The sequence below is a fragment of the Austrofundulus limnaeus genome, unplaced genomic scaffold (genome assembly GCF_001266775.1).
Source record: "Austrofundulus limnaeus strain Quisiro unplaced genomic scaffold, Austrofundulus_limnaeus-1.0 Scaffold52, whole genome shotgun sequence".
Lineage (NCBI taxonomy): Eukaryota > Metazoa > Chordata > Actinopteri > Cyprinodontiformes > Rivulidae > Austrofundulus > Austrofundulus limnaeus.
In genome coordinates this window covers 1,596,618-1,610,038 of record NW_013952454.1, presented here as the reverse complement: position 1 = coordinate 1,610,038, position 13,421 = coordinate 1,596,618, and the positions used below count along the sequence as shown (strand labels likewise).

Sequence of the window (13,421 nt, the reverse complement as noted above, 5' to 3'; positions counted from 1 at the left end):
TATATATGGTAAATAAAAGTACGATTGGGGAAATACACTTTTATATACTTCAGTATATGTAATGACATGTACTTGAAGTATACTTCTTTTTGGTAAGTTTATAATGTAATGTGCAAATTTCCCAACGGTGGGATCAATAAAGTTTCATCTCATCTCATCTCATCTCATCTCATCTCATCTCATCTCATCTCATCTCATCTCATCTCATCTCATCTCATCTCATCTTATCTTATCTTATCTTGGGTTAGCTTAGGTTAGTTTATCTTATCAACATAAAAAGACATAACAGTAAGGTATACTTTTTATAAATAAAACGTCCCAATTTAGTATGAACAAGTTTTAAATCAATATACTTTCTAGTACACTACAGGTACATGGTTCCTAGTGTACTTGATATACTTAAACTTATACTCAAGTATACTTATTAAAAATGAACTTCAAGTATACTACTTTTTGCTAAGTGGAAGCATGTATTTTATAAATGCTACCAAATATTAAGCAATTTCTTTCTCCCTTCTTAAAATCAGCATTGCTCTTGTGAGAATCCTGAACTGACCCTATTGCTTCATGAAGTTTTACCCGCAGCCTACTTCACACTCGTGCCAGGGCTTTGTCATTGTAAACCAGGCCTGTGGCGAGCTAGTTAAACATTGAGACGGCTCAGTGTTAGCTTGGCTCTGCGTTCAGCTTGTCCTGTGTAGATTTACAGCTGGCGGAGCTGGTGAATATTGGATGGGAGGCCCATCACTAAGCCAGACTGACACCTCGTCAGGCTCTTTGTTGAGCACAGGGATGGAATTTCATCCCCTCGGAGGAGCAGCAAATCACTGCCAGTAACGGAGACTCTGCTGGGCCTGCTTCACCTGAGTTTACCTGGTGTTGTGAACTCCTTACCCGACCAAAACACGAGCTCGCCACGTCATCGGACAGCTTGTGTTATTAATAACGCCATCAGGGATGAAGCGAGTTGAAAAAATATGCTCTGGTATGCGGCAGCGGTAATATCGTTCCTGAGTTACAGTTCTGCATGTGTGACACATTATTTGAGGAAACCTCGGAGCTGCCGAGCCGTGCGCTGAACCTGCAGAAGTGGAATCCTGAGCACATGTAGGAAGAGCAGACTTGCACGAGAAAAAACTGAGCCGCAAACGCTCACATGAGCAGGAAAGAGTGAGAAAAGTGCTGCTTCTACAGGAAACCATTAGGACTAAGTAAAGTCTTTGTGCACAAAGTCTTTTCAAAGGGACTTCCTACATAAGGAACAGACTTAACAAGTGAGCTGTGCTCTTTTTTTTCCTTGAAAGAGAGTCACACAAGCAGATCAGTGATTCTCTGACAAGTTTTAATTGGCCTCTTATCCTGTCAAAACCACAAAACTAAAGTCTTTGTTTTGGTTTTTTGGGTTTGCTGGGTCTTTTTGAAGAATTTCCTTTCACATACGACTAAAAATATGTTTTATCTTGTTTAATTTTGACGCAATAGCTTTAAAAGATTAAGAAACAATTGAAACGTTCATAAGTATAAGAAATGTGGACATAAATTTTAATCTCAAAAGTTTTTCTTTTTTTAGTTTTGAACATGTCACTAAATGACTCCAACAAATTTAGTTTCAGTTTTATCAGCTTCCTCTTTATTTTGTTCTTGCACTGCTGAGTGCACAGCACGAACGTTCAATGAATTAGGATAACAAGTCATTTTCATTGCTCCACAATGTTTACTAAAGAGCGTTGAGGTTTGGAATCAATTAGGATTGGTTTTCCTCGAGTCCATTTACTTTAGGACCGAGCCGGGCCTGCAGCTGTGAAACCTAAGGACCTCTCTCTTTGCTGTTTTCTCTGCTTTCCTCTGCCCTGAGTACTCAAACAGGGTCTTTGGGGAGCCGCGCTGACACAAACCAGCGTTTAAAACCAGGCATAAAAGAAACAACCAGCAGAGCCTAATGTCACAGCTATCATTATCACACAAAGGGAAGCGGCGCCCGACTGTTCTGAATGCCCCCTGCCTTTTTGATTCTGCACATCTGGAGCAGAATTCTGTCAGAGTTAAGTGTGTTGGACATTAGTCAACCATGTGAGATACAACATTTTGTGGAAACCTCAACCTTTTGACACGCAGGAAGTGGAGATCTGGGGGTAGATGGGTGTGGGCACAGGGAATTAACTATGACATTTTTCTGTTTTGGCCCAACATTGTATTTAGTCCAACCGTTTCCATGACACAGTTAACGAATACAGCTGCTTTGAGAATGTGATTGCAGTAAAAATGTGTTCATTTTTTATGATGCAAGTTTGAAATACCTCTTAAATATAGTTATCAAGACTTTTTTTTAATTATCAACATCGCAACTCGATCTTCAGCCTGTCCATCTGTTGAAGCAGCTGTTCTGCCGTTCTTTGCGCCCTAATTTTCTCCTGAATATTTTATAAGTGGGTAAATAAGAAACACTTTGTCAAAGTGTGTTGAAAACTGCACTAAGATAAAAAGTTTCTAATTGAGCTGATTTATTCTTTCTCATCAGGTTGTGAACCTAAAAGATGCAATCCTCAAAACCCCTGACTGCTGATGTCAAGTAGTTTTGGTTTGTGGCCAAATAACCAGCACATTTAAATAAAAGTTAAAAAAGCAGGTTTTGGTTTATATCTTAATATATAAAGTTGCATTAATTTGACAGCTGTACCTAAAGGCAGGGTGTTGCTATATGCAGAGCCTTTGCTTAGTGTTCTAGAGCGAGAATGACTCTCAGGTTGTACTGGTGATGTTCCAGCCTGGGTGCAGTGCATGCAGTGTCTCATCATCTTGCAGAGCTTTGTAGGAAGTCAGATGTGTGGTTTTGTTTCCCACGCTGCTTTAAATACACGCTATTTTTCACACTTCAGTCGCCCATCTACTTGTGGTCCTTGTTTTTGCCTTTAAGGGAAGTAGCGCTGGTCTTCGTGCTTTCTTACCAGCGAGGTGTCTTGCAGAGAACTGGGTGTTAAATATATTGCTGTTTTGCAAAAGCAGATTTGAAGATAAGCTGAGAGATTATTTAGGACGACCGTTCGATGGAGTTTAGTGATGCATGTGAAACTAGTTTAAACAAATGCATTTTAGAAAAGCACATTTAATATTTGATAAGCGTGCAGTACTGTGCAAAAACATGAGTGATTCTGGTGCAGTGGTAGGATAGCTGTCTTGGGATCAGAAAGCCACAGGTTTGATTCCCCGCCATGCCAACATGTTATGAAGCACGCGAAGAAGACCATAATCCCTAACTGATCTCCGATACCTGCCTGCTGCTCCACATGTGTGTATCCACCTAGTGCAGGGCTATTCAACTAAATTGCTTCAGGGGCCATAGATAATGCAGACCAACAGCTCAGGGGCCGAACATCCAGCAATTAAAGTTGTTATGTAAATAAACTAAATATTACAAAGATCTGTTACCTTTGAAATAATTTATTTTGCTGTATTTAATCATGAAAACATACAGAACCCTATTTAATAAATGTAGTGATGATAAAACAAAAAAAAAGAAACATATTATGCCTCTTACCACAAAATATTTTGACATCTCTGACTTGCCAAATTTTTTAAAATAATTTATTTTCACTTTCATAGTTTTATCTTCAACTGCTTGTAGTTTTAGCTGTCTTGGATAATCATAGAAATGTTTTTTTTTTTTTTTACCAGTTTGTAGCCATGATTATGATGTTTCTCTAGATACCAAACATGTGCATGTTTAATTAAAATAACTTAGAGTTATTAAAGTAGAAAACCGGAGGGTTGGGCTTAACAGATGAGTGAACCCATTGGCGGGCCAATCTGTGGTCACTAGCGGGCCGGATGTGGCCCGCAGGCCGCCAGTCGGATAGCCCTGAACTAGTGGGATGAGTTATATTTTGTTTAAATTTAGTTGTTTTAGAAATTTGGCTGTTGTATGTGCATGTAATGATGACAACACTTATTACTTCACTTTAGAGCTGCACATAATTGAAATACTATTTTTTCTAACCCTGCAATGCTGCTTTATGAAAAAAAAAAACAGGAATTTTCAACAGATGACTTGAATAACTCTTTAAGTTCTGCTGTCATCTTGTTGACAATGAACCTGCACTGATCTTACCTCTTTTTTGTGTGTGTTACAAGTATGTTTTTTTGTCTGTATTTGCGAGTTATTCTTACCTTTTCTTACCTTTATTGTGCTGGGACCTGAGTACGTTTCCTTCTATTATGTGAGAACATGAATTGTGTTTTACGAATGTCTTCGTTTTTGTTTCTGTCACACTTAAAATTAGCGTTCATGCTAGCCGTATTTGACCACTTTTCCTCCAGTTTCTTTGTGAATTTGCTCATCTCCCTTGTTTTCGTAAAGATCCTCATCATCTTTCCCCACAGCTCAAGAATTCAGACAACACTTCTCCAAAAAACAGTTGCCATTATTGTCCCAAAAGTTTCACAACAAAGGAAAGTTTTAGCGATTTTGACACGCTGGCAGAATCAACCTGTCAAAAATAAAAGCTGTAACATCACATAGTGCAATGACTTATGTTTAGTGGTTTAATGCTGAGATAACGCATTGATTTAGTTTGCCTCCTACATTGCAGAACCTGCAATGTGATTATTGCGCACATATGACGACACGCAAATGACATATATATTGTGCAGCTCTACTTCGCTCCACTTCAATCTAAACACACATAACTTTTTATACTTTGCTTCAAAACAACCAGATTGTTGTTTTGTCATTTTTAAAGTGGCTTAAATGCTTTAAAAATTTGCTTTGGATTTTTGACACTTTTTTTTACCTCTTTTCTCACTGGTCCTTGTGCCTGACCACGACAATATGTTTTGCAGTGAGCAAAAAAAAAAAAAAAAAAGGAAGAAAGTTGACAAATGGAGAACAAAAGAGGTGTCAAACATAAAAAATAATAGTTCTACAGTAAATGAACAGCATCTGAAAGTCATGCTAGGCAGGGGAATCTATCTAAGAGCTGGCACAGGAACTGAGAGCTGCATCATTCATCATGTATGCGTATGTTAAGTTTTCAGCTAACAGCCCTTTGGGAATCACAGTGTTGGTGTTAAAATACAGTTGTGATATTTGAGATTTGTCACAATTTTAAGTGAAGAAATGGGAACAGAAACCTCTTTTAAAAATATAAAAAAGTAAATAAATAAAATAAAACCTGAGGGTAGGGGTCTAGCAGAGTCAGGGTTCAAAAAAAATTTGTCAATTTCAATCTAGATATTCTCCCAAATAAATGTGTATTTCCACACTGCAAAAACTGTCCATCTTACCAAGTTTTAAAATCTTGTATCCAGCCAAAAAGTCATTTTGAGCTTGTTTTGAGACTGATTTACTAAACAAGAACTGATTGTGTAAGAATAATAATCTTGTTTTCAGAATGTGTAAGATTATTTGTCTTGTTAGTCTGAAAATTTGACTTAAATTAAGTCAAAAAATTTCTGCCAACGGAGTAAGAATTTTTTACTTGGTAAGATTCTTGAAATAAGAAAAAAATTGAGTCAAATCAAGTATTTCAAGAATCTTACCAAGTCAAATTTTCTTACTCCATTGGCAGAAAATTTTGACTTGTTTGAGACAAATTTTCAGGCTAACAGGACAAATAATCTTACACATTCTGAAAACAAGATGATTATTCTAACACAATCAGTTCTTGTTTAGTAAATCAGTCTCAAAACAAGATAAAAAAGACTTTGGCTGGATATAAGTTTTTAAAACTTGGTTAGGTGGATATTTTTTGCAGTGCAAACCTGATGAAATAATCCATTGTTCACATATACAGTGATTTAAGTGTATTCATAAAACTTTTAAGGAGGGAAGTCTAGTGTGTGCAGGAGTATGGTGTCTCTCTGTGAAAAAAAATGAAGTCTGCTGTAGAATTGATTGGTCGTAGGAAGGGAGATGTGTGAAGAGTAAAAAAAAATGCAAAAATGAAAGTAGGGGGAAAAGGAGGAGAGAGACAGAGAAAGCAGGATGTACATCTGACCTGAATTAAGATGAGCTCATTGTGTACTGCAGTGGGTTTAATAGTGCGTTTGTCGAGGAACGCCCAGACTCTGTTCCCTCTCATTCCAGCGGGTCTGCGTCATCCTTGCCCCGGGGCCACCACACATGCAGGCTCCTGCACAGGCAACTCACACACAGCTCCGGGGGGAGCGCACGGGATCACAGCGTGGGGAAGTGTGGAAAAGCCGGGGAGAACAGAGGTACACAGAGGAGAGGAAAACCGGGATCAGAGGTGCACGGAGGAAAGGAAGAGGGGTATTAGACGATAGATGGAAGAGAGGAAATGAAGGATCAGGTGGGTGGAGGAAAGTCGAAGGAGCGCGGCGTTTTTACACCAGGATGGTGACTTGGATGGGTGGAGGGGAGGACAGAACACATGTCTGCACAAGGAAAGGAAAAGAGGCATCATGTTTGAATGAAAGAAGGGTTAGGATAGTATTTGAAGAATGAAGATGTGGGAAATATGTGTTGAGTTTGTGAAAGCCCAGAAGACACGGGAGAGAGAAAAAAGTTGATAGACGGGCTAACATGCAAATAAATCAAAGTTTCAGATAAAAAACTGAAAAGTTGTAAAGTTACTAAAAAGTGGCAGCTTTTACAGAATTGTTAGATTATAACAAAAACGCGTTTATTTTCTTCACTAATAGCGTTCAAAGATTAAACCTATATTATTTGAGAGTATTATTGACTGTACTTTGACTTGGCTTTACTTAACTTAAAGCCCCTTAAAGTGAAGACACCCCCCATCCCAGATTTACTCCCATGAAGCGCCCTCCCTCCCTGTATCTATCTCGTCCTTAGCTTGCTAATAAAAGTCAGCTTGTGTTGTAACCCATTACCACTGATTTATTTGATCAGATTCGTATTATTTCCTCAGTCCAAACCCCATGGCACTCTCCTCCCACCAGTGATTAAAGGCAGTAAATCAGGGGCAGGTCCTGCGCAGTGTTTACTCAGAGAGCCAGGCAGCTGCAAGCTGTTTGAGGCCCTTGTTTCTCTTTCTGTTTACCTCCGTTCCCATGGCGACCGCACCACCATCTCCCAAATGTCTGGAACGCGGCCCTGGGCTGTTTTGGTTACGTTCAGAAGTTTTTTTTTTTTTTTTTTTTGCTGCATCTACCCAGAGCTCGCAGTGACTTCACAGAGTGAGGAGCCGGCGCAGCGATGCCGGATGAGTCGAGGAAAGAACGAGAGGGGAAAAGTGAGAGGAGGGAGAAGAGGGAGGGATGAAATCAAGGGGTATGGAGGCTCTGGGTGGGGGGAGGGCAAAAAAAGCTAGGGAGCATTACATCATTGCTGGAGCAAAGTCAAGAAGGGGAAGGACGTGAGTCGAAGGATTGACTGCACCTCTCTCTCTCACTCGCTCGTGTTGGACGAAGGCCAAGCCACTTGTGTTTAGGTCCCTGCACTCAAGCTGGAGTTGTGGCTCAGGACAGTAAAACTCAGTGTGTGTGCAGAGTACAGCTTAGATTAGGAGAGGGGAACTGGAGTTAAAGTATGGGCACCCTTAGAGGCCTAAACGAGAGTTGTACAGGATTAAGAGAACAAAGGGCGGTTATCGTTCCTGTTCCACTGGGGGAAAAAAAAAGTACAAGAACGACTTCGAAAACTGACTATAGAACAAGGGTGCAAAACAAAAAATAAAAGACGGCTTCGGGGAGAGAAGAAGATCCATTTATGATGTCATGTTGGAGTGAAGGTGGGTGGTGGTACTGTGCTGGTTCTTGGGTGGGGATTGTGGAGGAGAGGCACTTGGTAATGTGAGAGTGGAGGGCCAGAACTGTAGAGAGACTACCTGCTCTCCCTCCCCCAACCCTCCATCAACACACACACACACACACACACACACACACACACACACACACACACCAGAGTCATGCCAGTCCCCTCAGTGGATCTTTAGCCCGTCATTTTTCACTTACAAACACACACATTCCCACAACCAGACATATATTGATACCACAACTGGCATTCATTATTCAAACTCACTGCTACTCTTAAAAGCTTTGTTTAGTAGAAAAACGCAGATATTTTAGCCCTACAGGTTGAATTTTGTTTATCAAGCATTTAACAAATAGGGACGACAAGTATTAAACTCACTAAAAACTAGGGGTGCGACGATACAGAAAATTCACGATTCGGTTCRGTTCGATACTTGAGTCTCACGGTTCGATATTTTTTCGATACAAAAAAGAGAAATGTCSATGCCTTTTTTAACTTGTAATTTATTTAAATKAATTATGAACATTTGTTTAACCTCAAAATACAGTTTTTAAATTAAATGTTGCTGAAACGACAAGTTTCTCAGTGGATCTGCGCTCGACAGTGCAGCCTAGGTGGAGTAGTCGAACACAGATCCACTGATCCTTCAACAYAGAGCATCTTCAGAAGACAAGCTGATAAAATAAATTTAAAAAAAGTGTGTATTGAACGGTTTGATACAGGTACATGTATTGTTGCACCCCTACTAAAAACATCAAATTTCAACTTTAGAGACTGAAACTATTTTCTATGTGGTTTTTGTGGTTTAAAATAATCTGATACTGAAGCAGCTTCCTTCAGTGAACTAATCACCTAAACAATCTGTCCTTCAGCACAGGAGTCATAATGCAGGTGATTGTTCTTAAGCTGGTAGTATTTTCATCTCTTTCACTGACTGACAGCTCCTAATGAATCAGCAGATTCAGCGCTGACTTCATCCTCGTAGGAAGTCCTGTCACATGCTGGTGTTGTTTTCCTTCCACTTGATCAGCAGGTTGTGATTTTGACGCGCATCATGGTGACAGACACACACGTTGTGTTAGCTTTTCCAACAGACAGGTGCAGAGGTACGAGCTGGAAACGCTTCAAAGGAAGCTTTCTTCTCTAGAATACGGAGCTTGACATACCTGTCCTGTTCTGTCTAAACTGACTCTTGTTTATTACTTTTTTAATTTGTGATGTTATGGCAGCTCCTCATCTGTGGGTATTTACAAATCAGTCATCTATGAAGAATGCTGTATAGTGTTAGTTTAAATGAGCAGGACAACACTGGTAGCTGTGTTTCCTTGGCTGATCAGCGGTTGTCACAGTGAGCTAACTCACACGAATGACGATTTTTACACAGGATACCCTTACTGCCGCAACCACTGACCACCAAGCTACCACAACCCACATGTGTGGAGCAGGGGGCTGCCATCTAGGGTGCCTGGGGGAGCACACGAGGGGATTAAGGGCCTTGCTCATGAACAGAGTGGGGCAAATGAGGGTGGAAGCAGGTGTGAGCACTTCACCTTTCCCACCTACATTTTTGACAACGATCATGAGATTCGAACCGGCAGCTCTTCACCACCACTCCCCTTTTTTTTCACTATATTATCACCACTGGCAACTATGGCTGTGTATTGTCAAGAATTTGGTGATATGATGCGTATCATGAAACAGGGATTTTGATATTTTGTGATTATGATATTTTGTGATACTGCAAGAAAGGCGAAATATTATATCAGTATAAAGACAACACCATGCATTACATGCATAAAATTATTATTATTTTTAATTTATTTAAAACAGGGACAATATACAGTATACATTAACCACAAAAGGTAAGATGCACTGTATCAGGTTATAGCTCTAGGTGCTAATTTCTGCCTGTAGTCCCTGACCCAGCCGACACAATATTATAAAGATGGATAAATAAAAAAAAGAATTCATTCAGTTTAGTTTTATGCAATCAGAAGGACACTGAGCAACAGTGAAAACTGCATTTGTATTTCACATTTCTTCTTACACCATCCATCCATTAAGTCATAGTTAAAAATCGATAGTGCTTTTGAGAATCGATACAGCATCGGGCAATGAAATATTGCGATATTTCAGTGTATCAATATTTTCTTACACCCCTAGCAACATAAAAAATGTTAAAAAAAAGTTTACATTTTCATTTTTAAAAATGGAGGAATGGAAAGTTTTCAGACATAAAATTATTTGACTCCCCTCAAAACCACCTTTAACCTTTTTGATCCATGTTTACAATAAAAAAAAGCAAGTAAAAAAGCTCTCTACACACCTGTAACATGTTTTTAAACTAATCATCTTTTCAGTGCCACCTGACTGTTTCTTCATCCTCTTTGACACAAAGTCTGAACACTACAGAAGACGGTACAGATGCAGTTAAGAAGCTGCACACCTCTTTGTACTTTCATGGCTTCTCCCATGTGGAACTGTTTGGATTTGCAATGCCGCCGAGGTGCCATACGTGTCGTAAAACGAGTGTGATTGTGATAAATTGGGACGTTAGACGGGAGTGACACACGGTCAGGACGGTAATGGTCCTATGTGTGTGCACATGGAGCAATCTAAACTGTCTGGAGCATAAATGCACATATTTAGGTCTGGAAAAATACAGGTATTTATTCAGGTGGGACAGTGTTTGCTCTGGTGCAGCCCTTCCATTTGGCCATCACTCTTTCACGTTTCACTCTAACGGTGAGGCGGTCAGCGACGATTCATTTCACAAACTCTTTCAGCACAACTCGCCGAAATTCTTCTCACCTGTGTATTTTTAATTCTGACGGAATGATTTTATTGAGTGGTGAGCGGCAGCATTCGTCCCGATGATACTAATAACTGGAGACTTACTGATTCTTTTGCTGCCGGTTATTAAATAATCACGGCCCGTTTTTAGGCTGAGGAGTAACTTCATGCCTGTTGCTTCACCRTCCTGCAGCTGCGAGCTGGTGTTTGTATAAGCAGGGATTTGCAGGCAGCTGTATTGATGATGTGACAGTGAGCGGGTGAAGGTTGTGCGGGCGAGCCGATGACTGAGACAAGACTGCCGTCATTAGTTTAAGCTTCATCTGGGCCCCTCCGTGCGTTCGCTTTATTGATGTGGCCGTAAGTATTAAATAGGCCAGTTAGTCTGCRCACGTTTTTGTGGTCGCCGAGGACGCTTTTTCCCACAGAGCCTCCAAAGCTGCAGCCGTTTCTAAAGCCCATTCTCTTCACGCTCATCTCTTGTGGTTGTTTAGAAACAAATATTACTCATTCAGCAGCAACATCAGCATTTACAATTTGTTTTACTTGAACTGTTCTTGTTTTAAGTGGATCCAAAGAACTCCCAACATGTACACAACCACAGTTTTTTTATTTTGTAGATGTGAAAATCTAYTGAAATAACAAGCAAGATGACTACATCAGTTTAAGAAGAAAGAGCTGTGTTGTCTAATTACAACAGCAGAACAGATGAAGCTGTTTTTACTCCAAATAAATGAAACTATGGATGTTTGTTCTTTGAGTGAAATGTGCCAAGGGTGAAGAAAAGTTTTAAAATTTAAATGTTTTAATAGCAATGATGTTTAATAGTYTCTCTCCAAGTAATTTTAGGAGTACATCAGATACGCATCAGTATGATTAATGCATTTTCCTAAAGTTAGCTGAAAACACAAATACCCAAAAATGAATGAAATTTGACATTTTTGAACCAATTCTAAAGTAAGTTCAGTTTGACTCAGTGAGTGGGACATAAGATTAGAAAGCACTAAACGACATGAAAAGAACTGCATTATAAGTAGGGTGGTTGCAATTTATTTTTAAGAAACGTAAAAAAAAAAAATAGCCACAGCTCTGAAAACGCAGTCCTTTGTAAACAGGATGTTTGAGGTCTTACTCACCCTCTGTTTTTAGATTCTTTGTACTTAATCATGCGTTTTTTTCTAGATTCTGTTACTTTCAGCACTGAAAATAGGACCGCCATGCTGACCACTTCAACGTTCCTCTTCTTTTATAGTATAAACTTTATTGCATATTAATTTAATAATTATTTATTTGTGAACATTTTACTTTGTTACCATGATGTGAAAARATAAAATTGTCAAAAATGATTAAAAAATGCTGAAGGATGTTTAATTAATATACAGATAGTGAACATTTAAACAAGTATAGTATGTTGTTTTAATGTTTGATGACAATATAAATGGAAAATACATGTTTTTATTTTGTTTAATCATTCATTCGTCCTTTCAGTATGCTCATTTTTTTAAATGTCAGATATACACATTTTAAAAACCTAAAACAAAACTASTCAACAGTTTTATAAGCAGTTTATAATTGTTTTATGATTAAATATRTTCATATTTTCCATATCTATATATCATAAATTAGGTCACGTTTTATCACAGGGCTCCACAATTTGAGATGCAGGCTTWAAAAGATCAATATACACATTTTCTTTCACCTCRTTTAATCTTCMATCATTACAAYACCTTCAGTGTTTCTCATTTCATGGTGGTTTTAATGTTGCATATGTTGCGTTTAAAGCCACTAACCAGATAAAAAAAAAGAAAAAAAAAAAAGAGCTGTCGWGTTGTACTCTGTATAGGCGCACAACCTGATGTTTGTAACGTGTGTGTGGTTTCAGGCCTGTCCCTGGATCTCTGTCCTCACTACTGCACCTACGAAACAGACAGAGACAGCCTCTGCCAGCCTCCATGCCTGGAACTCTGCCAGACCCGACCATGCCCGGCTCCTCCGCTGTGCTACTGCCCGTGAGTGTGACAACAGACCACAGAGCACGTTCAGTTCCAATACATGCATGAACAAAAAGAAACTGATTACATATAAAGTATGTAAGTTTGCYGCTATGGATGTTTTCTGTCAACATCTAGCAGGACATTGTCTTGCAGAAATGAAGGATTTCTCCTGTGGGAGATTTAAAACCTTATTGTCGTTGGATTGTGTCACAGAAATAATRTCAACACTGAGAAACCTCTTTACATCTGGATTCTAATGATATAACATATGTTCTCATTGTAACGCAAGACAACCGTGTTTATGGTATGGAAAAACCCCTCCCATGTTTATTAAATTAGGAGCTAAGTGATTTGGGGGGAAGATTGACAGTTCAGGAAAGGGGTGCAGGTTTGGGTGATATTTTTACACAAAACACACTTACTGCAATTACGGCTGTGTGTCAAGTTTTAGACCCGAGTCCCAACGGACGCAGAAAGAAGGGAGGGTGAGGCAGACCAGCTAGAGCTTTGCAGCTAGGAGGCCACTCCGCACAGGCACACACACACATACACGCACACACACACTCACACATATATATGCATTTAGCCTCTGAAACAAAGGTTTCTTCTTTCCTGCTTTCACTGCATGGCAAACACCGCTCACATTATCACCCTGCACAGGTGACCTCTCACCCCGCCAGCTTATCCAGCTGATTTCCTCACATTCTGGTTTTAGCTGGGACTCATGATCACTCTAACCAAAGTTAGTCGGAGGCACACACTTATTAATAGATTTAAATTCTGTTTTAGTTAATTTTTTTAAATTAAAAAACAGAGTTTCTCCTCACTTATTTTATTAACACATCCAGCAGCTAGTGTGGACGAGGCTTGATGTTTTAGTCTGACAGACCTCACTATAG

At 39.4% G+C, this 13,421-nt stretch overlaps 1 protein-coding gene across 3 annotated transcripts in view; it reads left to right on the top strand.

The window, feature by feature from the left end:
- Positions 1 to 13,421, top strand: part of creb5b (cAMP responsive element binding protein 5b) — a gene marked incomplete at its 3' end in the record, with an annotated part of 35,153 nt that overhangs the window by 21,138 nt on the left and 594 nt on the right. For all 3 annotated transcript variants that reach the window (XM_014008749.1, XM_014008750.1, XM_014008748.1), the window contains 1 exon segment: positions 12,411 to 12,537. In XM_014008749.1, the coding sequence (XP_013864203.1) occupies positions 12,411 to 12,537 (127 nt within the window).